Source organism: Nicotiana sylvestris, chromosome 1 (assembly GCF_000393655.2).
Source record: "Nicotiana sylvestris chromosome 1, ASM39365v2, whole genome shotgun sequence".
Classification (NCBI taxonomy): domain Eukaryota; kingdom Viridiplantae; phylum Streptophyta; class Magnoliopsida; order Solanales; family Solanaceae; genus Nicotiana; species Nicotiana sylvestris.
In genome coordinates, this window is record NC_091057.1 from 96,420,332 (window position 1) to 96,434,661 (window position 14,330).

General features: G+C 40.3%; 1 protein-coding gene across 1 annotated transcript; it reads left to right on the top strand.

The window, feature by feature from the left end:
• Nucleotides 1–4,548: 4,548 nt before the first annotated feature.
• Nucleotides 4,549–5,262, top strand: LOC138872506 (uncharacterized mitochondrial protein AtMg00810-like). Its single transcript, XM_070150663.1, has 3 exons — nucleotides 4,549–4,711; nucleotides 4,827–5,049; nucleotides 5,133–5,262. The coding sequence occupies exons 1-3, from the start codon at nucleotides 4,549–4,551 to the stop codon at nucleotides 5,260–5,262; spliced, it is 516 nt and encodes a 171-aa protein (XP_070006764.1).
• Nucleotides 5,263–14,330: the final 9,068 nt, after the last annotated feature.

Below are 14,330 nucleotides of genomic sequence, written 5' to 3' on the forward strand. Positions count from 1 at the left end.
ACTATTTATTTGTTAAAAGGAATAATTCATAAATATAAGTTCGGCCGGGACCCAACATTGTGGACTGTGAGGGGTGCCTAACACCTTCCCTTCAAGGTTATTTTGAGCTTTTACCCTAAAATCTCTGGTAATGCAAACTAGTCTAAGAGTTAATCACTCTAGGTGCCCTAACTCACCATAATCCCTTAGGTGGCGACTCTTCAAAAATCCAAATTCCCAAAAGGAAATGAGTTATTATCCCCCATGAATGTTGAAACCCGAACTTCTCTCTCGCTCTGCGGAGGGGAAAAAAGAGGGCGCGATAGGAGGTACCTGTGGTGCTGCTGGGGTAGAAGACTATGCTACAACAACACTGGATAAGTCAGACAGCTTTGAAGTAGCTGCCTGCATCCAGTTGTTGAGACTCGCCAATGTCTGGGAGAGTCACAAAACAGTCTGTGGATAAGTAGACGAAGCTGGCACTGATAATGGAGCTGATGGTCTAGAAGAAGAAAATGGTGGCATGGCTACTGTACTGGTGGACGAACCGGCTGTTGTGGAAGGCATGGCAGCTGTGGAAGGCTCAGTACCTAAATCAGTAACTACTGTTATTGGCTCCTTAGACTGGCCAGTGGAGGTAGATGCATTACCCTTAAACGTCGGGTTGTCAGTACCCTGTAGGTGGTACCATGAGAAAGGCTTCTTGGTGTTTACTTTTGTATTATACTACCTCATCTCCACCTTTTGATTATTGAAATACTCTGTGAGGAAGTTCGAGTACGGGTATGATCTCTCATCTTTCTGGACAGCTAATGTGATGTTGGTGGACACGATGGCACCAACATTAATCAGGTACCCAGCCATAATAGAAGCCACCAGGACTGCTCGGGGAAGTGGGAGGTTGTTCTCATTTAAGCACAGATCAATGCGGCTGCATACGAATGTTTCCCATCCTTTGGCTTCGAAATTTAGGGTGGCCCAAATTATGGGAACCCCTGCTGTGAGCCACGGAGGTGGTGGTCCTCGAGCAGTTAAAATCTCTACTAACCACGGGCGAGCTGCATCACCCATAGAAAGTTTTTCCAAGTATTGCACTGCTTCCATTCCTTCATAATCCACATAAGCGTTCAGAGAACATGAGTCGAATCTGACTTTCAGGTTTCTCACTTTTGTTAACTTGGTATTCTTCTTAATGTGTTCCACATTGGCATAAAATTCTTTAACCAAGTGATTATTTGTATCAATGACACTGTGGGTGAACCATTTCCATCCCTTTCGCTCCCGAAATTGTCTAAGGACATTAGGGTTGTGAATGTCCAAATCTTTCATTAAGAACTGTCGCTCAAGTGTGAACAATCTCTAGGGCTACCACTCTCTAAATCTGTTGAAGGCAGTTAAGCTGACGAATCTATATTCCCACATCTCTCTCCTTCTCGACCTCTCAAGGCCGCCCACTCGAGTGTCACCTCCTCTCCCATCATATGAGACATCATCATCATCATAATCTACATTGATTGGTGTAGCCGGGGCATGTGAGGAAGAGGGCTCAAAATCTTGGCTACCCTTTTCCAATCCCCCAGAAGAACTGGCAGCGGAAGAGGATTCATCTCTCAAGTAGAATTTACTCGGGATTTGTTTGGGTTAAGTTTGGGTATCAGGTAATGCTTGCACAGAGTTTCCCTCAGAAGCTTCCCCAGATGGGAGATACTCACTGGTCTCGGAGGGTTCAAGAGCTTTGTTGGAGGTTGCTTTCTTGCTTATGGCTCTCTTTATGGCTAGTGATAGGTAACTTTTGCCTCAGCCTCGGCCTCGGGAGGGTTCACCCCTCCCTTTTGATGTATCGCCTCTGCCCCGTGATCTAACCATTGTCTACAACACATATATAATATAAATCAGTTATAATTGAAGCTCATAGTGTATAGAGATGCATGCTTGATAGATGCAGTAAAGCAAACTCAGAAGAGGCAGTACGGACTGCACAAAATTGAGTTCGGCCACAGACTACCGAGTGCGGACCGCAAAATTTTAAAGTGTGGTCGCACAAATTTGAGTGCGGCTGCACAACCCCAGGTTCAAACTACTGGGTCTCTGATCATTTAACAGTGCGGATCGCACAATTTTCACTATGGACCACATAATTTCACTGGGGACCGCATATTTTTGAGTGCGACTGCACTCTTGCTTCTGCGGCCGCACAATTATAATATGGTCCACACTCCTTGAGCTTTGGCTTTGGCATTGTGAAACTTCTGCGGACCGCACAATTCTGAGTGCGGCCGCGCTCTTGATTATGCAGCCACACAAAAATAGTGCGGTCCACATTTCTTCTTGACCTTAAAATCCCAACTCTTTGAACGTTATCTTCTGCGGCCGCACCAGAATTGTGCAGTCCGTATTTGTGTAGCTTTTCTTGTTAGGGTTTTTTAGGTTCTGCAGTCGCACTCAATATTGTGCAGTTCGTATTATGCCATTTAGCCTCATTTTGGTCCTTGTTCAAAATTATTCCTTCTTAAGCCGATCTTCAACTCTTTAGCTCATATTCCAACACTCCTGAAAGTAAGCACATTTCATTAGTTTACGAAAATACCTTTAAGTAATTTTGAGCTAAAACAAAAGTAAAAGAGTGCAAATAAGTAGTTCAAATTCCTACTTATCATTATACATGCCATAGGCGGACATACATGGTAAGGAGAGGAGTCACCGGTGTTTGAAGATAATGATCAGGCTAACAAACCTGATAACTATGCGATCACTTAGTTTAGTTTACAAGAATTACAACTCTTTGTATTAGCTATCCTAGAAGAGTCCTACTCTACGTTGTATATCCAAAATATAGGATCAATATTCTGTATAAGTACAAGGGACTCGTGTAACTGAAAATATCAAACATAATAATTTCTCACAACAGTATTCCGATAAATAGATTGCCATCATCTATGATTAAAAAGGAAACACCATTTCACAAATTGCACGGTTTACACCATGATTACAATAGTTTAAAAGTGTTTGGGTGCATGCGTTTCCCCTTACTTAAAGGGAAAGCACAAGTTCTCACCTAAGTCACATCCATGTGTGTTCATTGGTTACAACAGTTTGTATAAAGGCTATAGGTGCTACCATCCAACCACAAGGAAGGTCTTTGTGTCAAGACATGTTGTCTTTGATGAACTAACACTTCCTTATGTGCAGGAAAACAAGATTGAAAGTGCACCAAATGACTCTAGTCATATGGACACATTCTTTGAATTTTTCTCAGAATCACACGCTAAGTATGGTTCATCAGACCCTACTGCCGCAGGGGAAGTGTTGGGAGCTGATCATGATGTTGTTGCAACTGATATTTCACATGACCAATGTGATGCGTTGGGAGCTGATCATGATGTTGTTGTAGCTGATGTTTCTAAAAATTAGGATGATGGTGTTATTGCTCAAATAACTTCTTTAACTACTGATCACAGTGATGCTGTTGAATCTGATCAGGATGAGGTTGTGGAGGTCACAACTAGTGTTGTTGAGCCCTCTACAGAAATGCAAAACTCAAACACTGATGAATTGTACTCAGAGGCCTCTCACTCAAATGAAACACCTATGTAGTTTACAGTGACAGATCCAAGAGGATTACAACTAGAAGTGGACCTGTAACACTTCTTCAATGCCTAGGATGAACCACCTCCAGCAGAAAGCAAGTTCATGCTGAACCTGAAATCACTACTCAAGGCCATAAAATGGTCACCAGATTCAAAGATAAGTTTCTCCCTATAACTCATACCTCACCAGCTGCTGTACAAACACAACCAGAAAAACCTAAAACTATAAAATAAGCTCTTAGTTTCCCTCACTGGTTTAAGGCTATGCAAGAAAAATTAGCAACTTTATATCAAAATGAAACTTGGATACTAGTTCCTAGAACTTCAAATATTAATGTAGTAGGATCTAAGTGAGTGTTTAAAAAAATGAATCCAGGTGGATCTATAGAAAGACACAAAGCAAGGCTAGTTGCTAAAGGATACTCACAACTTGAAGGGATTGACTTTGAAGAAACCTTTAGTCCAGTAGTGAAAACTACAACTACAAGAGCTATTCTCTCTGTTGTTGCCACTCTACATTGTCCCATTAGGCAACTAAATGTTAAGAATGCCTTCCTACATAGTCATTTACAAGAAGAAGTTTAAGACTCAACCACCGGGCTTCATTGATCCAATGTATCATGACCATATATGTCTCTTGAAAAAGGCACTATATGGTCTCAAACAAACTCCCAGAGCTTGGTTTGAGAGATTTAGTATATTTTTAATTCATCTTGGTTTCAAATGCAGTCGAGCTGATTCTTCCTTATTCACTCTCTGTGTTGCAAAAGGAACGATATTACATATTATATGTAGATGATATAATTGTAACAGGAAGCAACTAAAGGCAGATAGAGGAAGTAGTGCAAAAGCTTGGGCATGAATTTGCTATGAAGGATCTTGGATCCTTGAGTTACTTGTTAGGCATCGAATAAGCTATTTTCCTGGAGTAATCCATTTGAATCAAAGCAAATATGCAAACGATCTGCTTAGAAAATTGGATATGGAAAATGTAAAAATAGTGCATACTCCACTAGCTCAGAAACATGGTCTACAAGAAGCAGATGGCAAAGCAGTTGATCCCTCAGCTTACAGAAGTATTGTAGGGAGCTTGCAGTACCTCACACTCGCAAGACCAGACATTACTCATGCTATTAATCTTGCAAGTCAATTCATGCAGAATCCTAACAACATGCATCTTCAGGAAATAAAGAGAATATTGAGGTATGTCAAAGGAACCATCGATCATGGACTGAGAATCATATCACAACCCTCTTTCAGGCTGTATGGAATATGGATTCTCAGATGCAGACTGCGCAGGATGTGCCATTACAACGAGGTTTACTACTGGATATAGTAAATACCTTGGTGCAAATTGTGTCTCCTGGTCATCAAGGAAGCATAACATTGTTGCAAGGTCAAGTGCTGGAGCTGAGTATAGAGCACTGGCAGTAACTGCAGCTAAAATTACCTGGATAAGTTACATTCTACAAGACATTGGAATGTATATCAAGATTGCTCCTGTCTTATTTTGCGACAACTTGAGTGCTATATACATGACTAAAAACATCTAGTAATGCATTCTAGAACTAAGCATGTAGAACTAGATTACCACTTTTCCAAAGAGAAGGTAGCTCAAGGACAATTGATTCCTCAGTTTGTTAGGTCCAAGGACCAACTAGCAGATGTTCATACAAAGGCCCTTGGCAAAGACTAGTTCCAGTTCTTTCGAGATAAGCTAGGTGTAGTGAAGTCACCTCCCACTATCTTGAGGGGAAGTGTTGAAGATAATGATCAGGCTAACAAACCTGATAACTATACGATCACTTAGCTTAGTTAACAAGAATTAGGACTCTTTGTATTAGTTATCCTAGAAGAGTCCTACTTTATGTTGTATAGCCAAAATTTAGGATCAATATTTTGTATAAGTACAAGGGGACTTGTGTAACTGAAAATATCAATACATTGCCTTCTTGACATTATCTCTATACCATAAGTTCACAACCGGTACCAGAAAACTTCAGCAAGAACTTCATGTATACTTATAAATATCTTCAAAAAATAGTCAAATATTAATAAAATCACTTGTACATGTGATGACCCGATAGGTCATTTTATGTTTTAGAACCTAATTCTACACTCTAGAGCCTTAAATATCTCATTTTATCCCTCCTCGATTTGCATGCGCTGCCCGGCGTGTTTCCGGAAAGCTTTTATGATAAAGACTAAGAAAATATAAAACTTTTGCCTAAAAATCCATTTGAGGTGACTTCGATAATTTTTTGAGCAAACATACTTGGATTCATATTTTGACGATTCCGGTGGGTCCGTATCGTGATTTTGAACTTGGGAATATGCCCGAAATCGAATTCGAAAGTCCCTAGCCCGAGTTATCGAACTTTGTTGAAATTTGAAAGTTAAAGGCTTAATGAATTTGAAATGTTTGGCCAATGGTTGACTTTTTAGATATCGGGTTCGTATTTTGATTCTGAAACCCGATATAGGTCCAATACCATATTTATTACCTGTCTATGAAATTTGGTGAGAAATAGTGGTTTGACGTGATTCAGATGTCCGGTTGTGAAAATAAAAGTTTCAAAATTTTCTTGAAAATATCATTTGATTAGGTGTTCAATTCGTAGTTCTAGGTGTTATTTGGCGATTTGATCGTGCAAGCAAGTTCGTATGAAGTTTTTAGACTTGTGTGCATATTAAGTTTGGAGCCCTGAGGGCTCGGATGAGTTTCAGATGGGCTACGGAGTAAAAATTGGACTTAGAACATTGATGGTGTGCTTCAGTTTTTGTTGCTGGCCTCAGACCTCGCAATTGCAAGGTCAAGCTTCGCATTTGCGACCACTGTTGGATTCACATTTGCGAGCTATTCATCGGATTAGCAAAGAGTAGTTGGGGAGGCCAGAGTTCGCATTTGCGAACAAAACTTTGCATTTGCGAACAAACTTCGCATTTGCAAAGTGGGATAGGGAGAAGCAGTGATCGCAAATGCGATCAAATGGTCGCATTTGTGATCAAATGGACGCATTTGCATAGGTCATGGTTCGCAATTGCGAACATTTCATTGCATTTGCGAGGAAAACAGAGCTGTGGTGGTTTTCGCATTTGTGAGGTTCGCATTTGTGAACCCTAGGTTCGCAAATGCGACATCTGCAACTGATCAAAATGGTACTTAGACGGGATTTTTGATTCATTCTTCAAATTTTCAAACTCAAAAACCCTAGAGGCGATTTTTCAAAGAACGTTTCTTCCCCAAATCATTGGTAAGTGATTCTAAATTGGTTTCTTTCAATCTTCCACTACATTTCCTTAGATTTCAACCAAAAATCTTGTGTTTTCATGGTGGAATTGGGGGTTTTGGGTAGAATTAAGGATTTTTGTAAAACAGGGATTAAGACCTCGAATTGAGGTCATATTCTAAAATAAATTACATAACCAGACTCTGGGGTGAATGGGTAATCGGGTTTTGGTTTGAATTTCAGGTTTGGACCAAGCGAGCATGGGTATTGACTTATGTTGACTTTTCTAATAATGACCTAAATTGAATTCTTTGCAATCGTAGGTAGTTCCTAAGGCTTAATTTGAATCGTTTGGTTGGTAATTTGCTAGATTCTATTAGTTCGGAGGCTTGTTTGAAAGGCAAGCTATGGTTGAGCTTTGAGTTTGGTCCTTGGAGCGAGGTAAGTGTCGTGGTTAACCTTGACTTGAGGGAATATGACTTGTTTGTCTATTTTCTGCATGATTAGATGTTGGGTACAATGTATATGTGAGGTGACAAGTACTTATGCATTGTTGTCGGGTTTAAGGATGCGGGTGGAACTTGATTTCTTGTAATCATTGCTTTCTTTGATAATTTTATCCATGTTTAGACTAGTTATTGTTAAATTGATCGTTCTTACCATGTTTACGGAATTTTGGTGATAATTGGGTATTGATTTCAAAGTTGAGGTTGGTATTGTGGAACCAAATGTGGAAGTAAGGCTTGTTCTTGTTATTTTATCTCCCTGTTGTTATTTATTCATTGCTTTATAGTAAGAGAGAGTGTTAATGCACGAAGGGTGATGTCATGCCATACTGTGAGTGTTAATGCAAGAAGGGTGATGACATGCCATATTGGGAGTGTTAATGCACAAAGAGTGATGTTGTGCCATTTTATGAGAGTTAATGAACGAAGGGTGATGCCGTGCCATATCAATTGATTTATATTATGAGGTTGAGAGTAAAAGCATGAAGGCTGATACCATGCAGTTTCATTATTTTACTATGAGATCGAGAGCAAAAGTACGAAGGGTGATGTCGTACACTTTTCCTTACTGTGTTTAATTATTTTCATTGGTCAAAGGCATATTGATTGTCCTCGTTATCATTTCTGCTAAAATTCTCATATCTTGTATCCCCTTTAGCATGTCCCCCTCCCGATATTACTTGTCTAGCTCTTATTTGTTTCGTTTCTTTTAGAACAATTGTATTTTCTTTCAGACTTCGTTTGTAGTAACTCTTAGAAATTCGTGATCCGTGACACCAGATCTGAACTGTATCAATCATTATGGGTTTTATGTTATTCCGCAAATTTAGTTTTTGCTTCTGTTTAGCTTAATTGCTTTCTATTGTTAAAATTGACTGAAGTCAACTTAAGAATCCTCTAATGTTGGTTTTCCTATTGAAATGTTAGGCGCCATCACGGTCCAGAAGGTGGAAATTTCGCGTTGTGAGAAGTTGATATCAGAGCACTAGGTTGCCTAGGTCTCACAATTCACGAGCAGGCATATAGAGTAGATGTCTGTACTTATATTCCAGAGTCTACAAAGTTTAGGAACAATCTCCCTTCTATTCTTCTCTCTCGTGCGATTGTCTTCTCTCATTTCTAATTGAACTCTTCTACTCTTGTTCTCTCGCAGATGGCGAGAACACGCATTGTATCTTCAGCTGAGTAGCAGCCATAGCCCCAATGAAAGCTCTTACGAAGGGCAAAGGTCAAGGCCAAGGTCGTTCTAGAGGCCGAGGCAGGGGCAGAGCTCAGCCCAGAGCTCGAGTAGCAGCACCAGCAGTGGAGCCTCATATGGAGTTTGATGAGGAGGATCAAGCCCAGATTGTACCAGTTAGACCAGCTCAGGTCCCAGAGGAGTTTATCGCCACTCCAGTGCTTCAACACATTTTGGTCCATTTAGTGAGCCTTATGGAGAGTGTGGCACTGGACGGCACATTCCCTATGGCACCAGCCGTCTCTCAGGCTGGGGGAGGAGCACAGACTCCTGCTACTCACACTCCGGAGCAGATGGCTCCCCAGTTTCAGACTCAGTAGCCCATCCAATTAGGGTAGTTCAGCCAGTTGTTGCGGCACAAGCCAGTGATAGACCAGCTATGTCTTCTGAGGGATTATTAAAATTGGACAAGTTTACCAAGCTCTTCCCAATTCATTTCAGTGGTGTACCTTTTGAGGACCCACAAGATTATCTTGACCGCTGCCATAAGGTGCTGCAGAACATGGGGATACGGGAGACCAATGGGGTCGATTTTGCTGTATTCCAGATGATGGGCTCCGCCAAGAGATGGTGGAAGGACTTTGTATCGACTAGACCACCTGGGTCACCTGCTCTTACTTGGGACCAGTTCTCTCAGATATTTCTTAAGAAGCTCCTTCCTGTCACACTGAGAGAGGACTATTGGAGGAAGTTCGAGCGTCTTCAGCAGGGCACTATGCCTGTCATCCAGTATGAGACCCGGTTTGTAGATCTGGCTCGTCATGCTATTCTTCTTCTTCCTACCGAGAGAGAGATAAAGAGAGGGTAAGGAGGTTTATTGAGGTACTTTCTCAGTATATCAGGTTGCAGATGGCCAAGGAGACCAGGAGTGAGATTTCTTTTCAGACGGATGCCAATGTTGCCAGGTGAGTCGAGATGGCTTTAGCATAGGGAGGAGGTCAGGGGTCTAACAAGAGGCCTCGTCATTTTTGTGGATTCAGTGGTGCCTCATCCAGAGGCAATGGTACCTTTGGTAGAGGCCATCCTCCCAGGCCGTTTCATTTAGCACTCCAGGCATCCCACGGTGCTTCGGGTAGTCGTGGTCCTCATATGCCTTATTCAGACCAGCTATCCTACAGTGCACCACCAGATCTTATTAGTGCACCTCCGCTCTAGAGTTTACAGGGTGGTTACTCAGGCCGACAGGGTCAGTTTCAGGGTCAGCAGTCACAGCAGCCGAAGTCCTGTTATACTTGTGGTGATCCGAGGCACATTGCTAGATTTTGCCTCGAGCATCGATCAGTTCTCAGCATCAAGGTTCTCGTTCCATGGTACCGACACTGGGTGTTGTACCATCTTCTTATCCAGCTAGGGGTAGGGGTCAAACAACTAGAGGGTGGAGGTCAGGCTGCTAGAGGTGAAGGCCAGCCAACTAGGGCCCGTCCTCGAGATATAGTTCAGAGTGGTGGAGCCCAGCCCCGATGCTATGCCTTTCCAGCCAGGCCTAAGGTTAAGTCATATGACGCGGTTATCACAGGTACAGTTTCAGTTTATAGTAAAGATGCCTCAGTTCTATTTGATTCGGGTTCTTCTTATTCCTACGTGTCATTATATTTTGCTTCATATTTGGTTATGCCTCGTAATTCTTTGAGTGCTCCTGTGTATGTGTCCATACCTGTGGGAGATGCTATTATTCTCGATCGTGTTTACCATTCGTGTATGGTTACCATTGGGAGTCTTGAGACTAGTATAGATCTTCTACTTCTCAATATGGTAGATTTCGATGTCATCTTTGTCACGACCCAAATTGGAGGGCCATGACTAACACCCGGCCATACTTGCCGAGCACCAAAGTACATTTTATCTAACTTTATTTATTATCTTTTAGGGCCAACGAGATCATTATAAATGATAGATATGGATCATGGAAAACCAAAAATAAAAGATGATGGCATGAACATACATAACATGGAATGACCAGACAATCAAGAAACTATATATAAGGTACGAGCTATCACACTCCATAAAACAATACAACAAAAATCAGCCAACAAGGCATATCAAACTATACATGAGTCGACACCTGTCTATGAGCCTCTAAAGGAACATTAGTGCTACAACATTGCCGGAACAGGGCCTCGACATACCCATAATGTCTATAACAATAATGCATACCAAGACCACGGCAAGTCCGAAGAAGGGATCTTGCCAATCACCGATGAACTAGACAACCTACTGTGGTGGGGAAGCTACGCCTACCTGTCTATCAGGAACTGCAGCACGACATGCAGCCTCCATAAATAAAAGGACGTCAGTACGAATAAAGTACTGAGTATGTAAAGCAGGATGTCACACCCCTTTTATACCCCTCCAAAAGATATGTACAAAATGTAACGTGCTATGGATTGTGGGTTAAAGAGTTTTTCCATTTGAAGTAACAAATTTGAAATAGGTGTAGACATGTGATTTTTGACCCTCCCCAAGATTTTTTATATTTTAGCATATAAATATTTAATTTAGGCCTAATATAGCTATTTCAACTAATTTTTACTTGGTTGCTTTATTTAATTACAAGAAAATAAAATTACAAAAAAATAGTTTCATTAATGTTTTGTAGTCATTTTTAATCTTGAAAAATACCAAAAAATAGTTTATTTTAATGGTCAATCTTATTTTAACAACTAGTTTACTTGAGTAGTACTAATTAATAAATGAGATCATATTTTAATCTTGTTCGCGGGGAAAGAATAAAACTTGGGCTCGAGCAACCTATTTTAGGCCTAATTTTCGGACATATCCCATAATTCTCAAGCCCATTTCCTGAGCCCAATACCCTTAACACCTTTCTTAAAAACCTAGGGACCTAATACACAAAAGACCTAGGGACTAATTAACAAAAAATACAATATATAACCTAAAAATCCCTACACTTTATAAAGGTGAAAAATACACATTAGAGCTAGACCCTAAAAAGCCTAAGAATCAGCTGATAGCCGCAGAGACTAAGGAGACCCCTGATCTTGTCTCTTTCACCCTACCCCCCTGTTCTCTTTCTTCTTCAAGAGCCATTTTCATGGTTGATTCTTAAGCAACCAAAAAACAGACGCTAGACCTAGAGACCTTTTCAGGCGCTGTTTTAAACAAATCAGACCCTCATCAAATCATCTTCTTCAAGAAATCGAACCAGTGAAAAATCAAGGAGTAATTGTCGGAAACCAGTCCAAAAACGACCTTCCTCTCCATCGCCACCTTCTTCTTCTGCAACTAGCCGGTGACGAGTTCCTCCATTTCCAGCTAGTGCCGGCTGCTGTCAAACACCATAAACATCGGCGTGATCTCTGAACACCAAAATCGTCCTACACCAGCCCACGATCTCAACACCATCACCTCACACCAGAACTCGCTGGAAACCAGCAACAACAGCTACCATAACTGGCCGAAAATCCAGCAGAAAGTTTGAGCATGAAACTGAGATGGATGTGATCTGAGTCGTTGTTCGACGTTGGTTCCGATTTGAGCCCTGTTGCCTTTCGAGGTTGAAAGGCGCAGTGACATTTTCATTTCTGGTCCGTCGAGTTGTAATCTTGCTTCTTAGACGAAGAGTCGATGTTGAAAGTCCTATAATTCAATCCCTAAGGAAACGTCCTTAAGCTTAACTGATGGTTCATTCTTTTTGTCCCTTAACTACTTCCTTTTCTAATTACATTTTTGTTATCAATTCTCTGTTGCTTAACTCTATTTGTTGTTTGAGTTACTGTATAATACATTCTCCAATTTTGTATATTTGTTCCATTTTCTTCACTGTTATTGCCTTTCCACACCTATATATTGTTTGGCAACTTATGAAACTATTCCATTATTTTCCACTAAATTTTCCATGTTGATTGGTTTGTTAGTTTTGAATTTATAGGCATGGATATTTTTTGTTTTAATGCAAGATACCTGAAAAACAATTGCTAAGAGTAAGCTTAAGGTTTAGGGCCTTCGTATTGGCAATGGGTTTGATCTTGAAGAAAGGAATCTTGGGCCTATAAACTAAAATTACGCCAGTCCCATTCCATAATTAATTACTACACTTTCCCATAAGTAATTTCATAGTTCATGACCTCATAAACAATCTCAAATTAGTTTAGGCACGTAAATCTCCACCAGCCTCCACAAAATTTTCAAATGCCCTATAACCCACATCCAAGCCAGGGGTATAGAAGGGAACAAAGGCTGAAAGATAATTTTACACCAATAGGAGAGTCCTATGCAAGCTTGTTTGAGAAATTAAAGCAGTATGACATGATTGCACCTATTCCTCCAAATCATGTGGACCCCCGTGCAAGAAGCATTGCTTCTAAAAGGTGTGAATACCATTCCAATGCCCAAGGACACAATGATGAAAGCTGTCGGGATTTGAAAAGAGAAATAGAAAGGATGATCCAGGAAAACCTGATTGTGATCCAAGACAGTGACACACAAAATATCGCGCAGAATCCTTTACCTGCACATCATGATGCACACTTTGTGGGGATGATGCCTGGTGACATGGAGTATGAGAATCCTCTCGGAAACTTGCTAACTGAAGTTAATGATGTTGAAATTGGAGAAGGCTCTGCTGATTCTAATGAGCAAATTTGTGGCTAAATGTCAAGCCTAGCAATTGAAAAGTCATTCCCTCCTCACTAGGAAGGATTCTTAGTAGCTTGTTTTGATGTTTTTTCTATTATCCGGATTATTTCAGGGTTGTGATCCAGATTTTATTTGTTTTATTGAGTCAAACCCTTCTATCCCTCCATTTTGTTTGTGTGAGTCTTGTCTGTCTGTTCTGTTGCTATTTTCATTATTTGGGTTATTTTAGGGTTGTAACTCGTATTTTGGGTTGCTTGTTTAGTTGTAAAACTCTTTCATACTTTACTCAATAAAATACAGTTTGTCCTTTTGAGTTTCCTAGTTCTTTTGTCGCTAGTTCTAATAACATGACATGCATGCAAAAATTTTGGCCAGATCTTAGAAACTGATTTAATCTAGAATTGGATAACTAAAAAAAATACATTTGAGGATGAATAAAGAATGGTAATACTTTGGAACTAAGGTCGAGTAAAATTCACTTTCAAATCATTGTGAAGATCGGGCTTGAGGATGTTTAATCAATTGAAGTTTGTTGTAAAGTTTCTCACTAAGGAATGAAAAAATGTCTTGTGACCACGGCACACCAAGAAGACACACATGTTCGTCAATGCTGTGATCGCGAAAAGATACCATGTTTGATGTTTCGAGGTTGGGAGACCCTTTTTCTGCTACCCAAACACTCTATATCCTTCGCTATCTCTTTTGAGCCTGTGTTATTTTCTTTGACTACCCTCTTTTGGAATCAAGTTTAGACTCAAAAAAAAAATCCATGTCCCAAGAGTACAAACTGGGGCAATTCTTAGAAAGTTCAAAAAAAAAAGAAGAAAACATTTGTCAAAGGTCCATGCCCCAAAAATAGGAGCTGGGGCAACTTGTTTTGAAAACAAAAGAAAAAGAAAGAAAATAAAAGAAAAGAAAAGAAGAAAATAACAGAAAGAAAAATGAAAAAAAATTAGTTAGGTCAGATGTTTGAACTACATTAAGACCTGATTCCATAAAAAAGGATACGTAGGCAGCCTCACGATTCGGTCCAACCAAATAAGAATTTAGAAGAAAGAGAAAAAAAAAAGAAAAAAAAAGAAAAATCCAAAAATCCCCAGCATCTAAAACTGGGGCAAAAATTTTATTTCATTTTTGAAAGAGTCGATTCCAAGAGTTGCAAGTCTACAACCCCTCATTTTGAGCCTTCATGCCG

Excerpts from the sequence above, each read along its gene's own strand:
- LOC138872506 (XM_070150663.1), top strand. The coding sequence starts at position 4,549 with ATGGAAAATGTAAAAATAGTGCATACTCCACTAGCTCAGAAACATGGT. Across the intron at positions 4,712-4,826 it reads TCATGCTATTAATCTTGCAA|GCTGTATGGAATATGGATTC; the intron begins GTCAATTCATGC and ends ACCCTCTTTCAG. Across the intron at positions 5,050-5,132 it reads ATTCTACAAGACATTGGAAT|AACTAAGCATGTAGAACTAG; the intron begins GTATATCAAGAT and ends AATGCATTCTAG.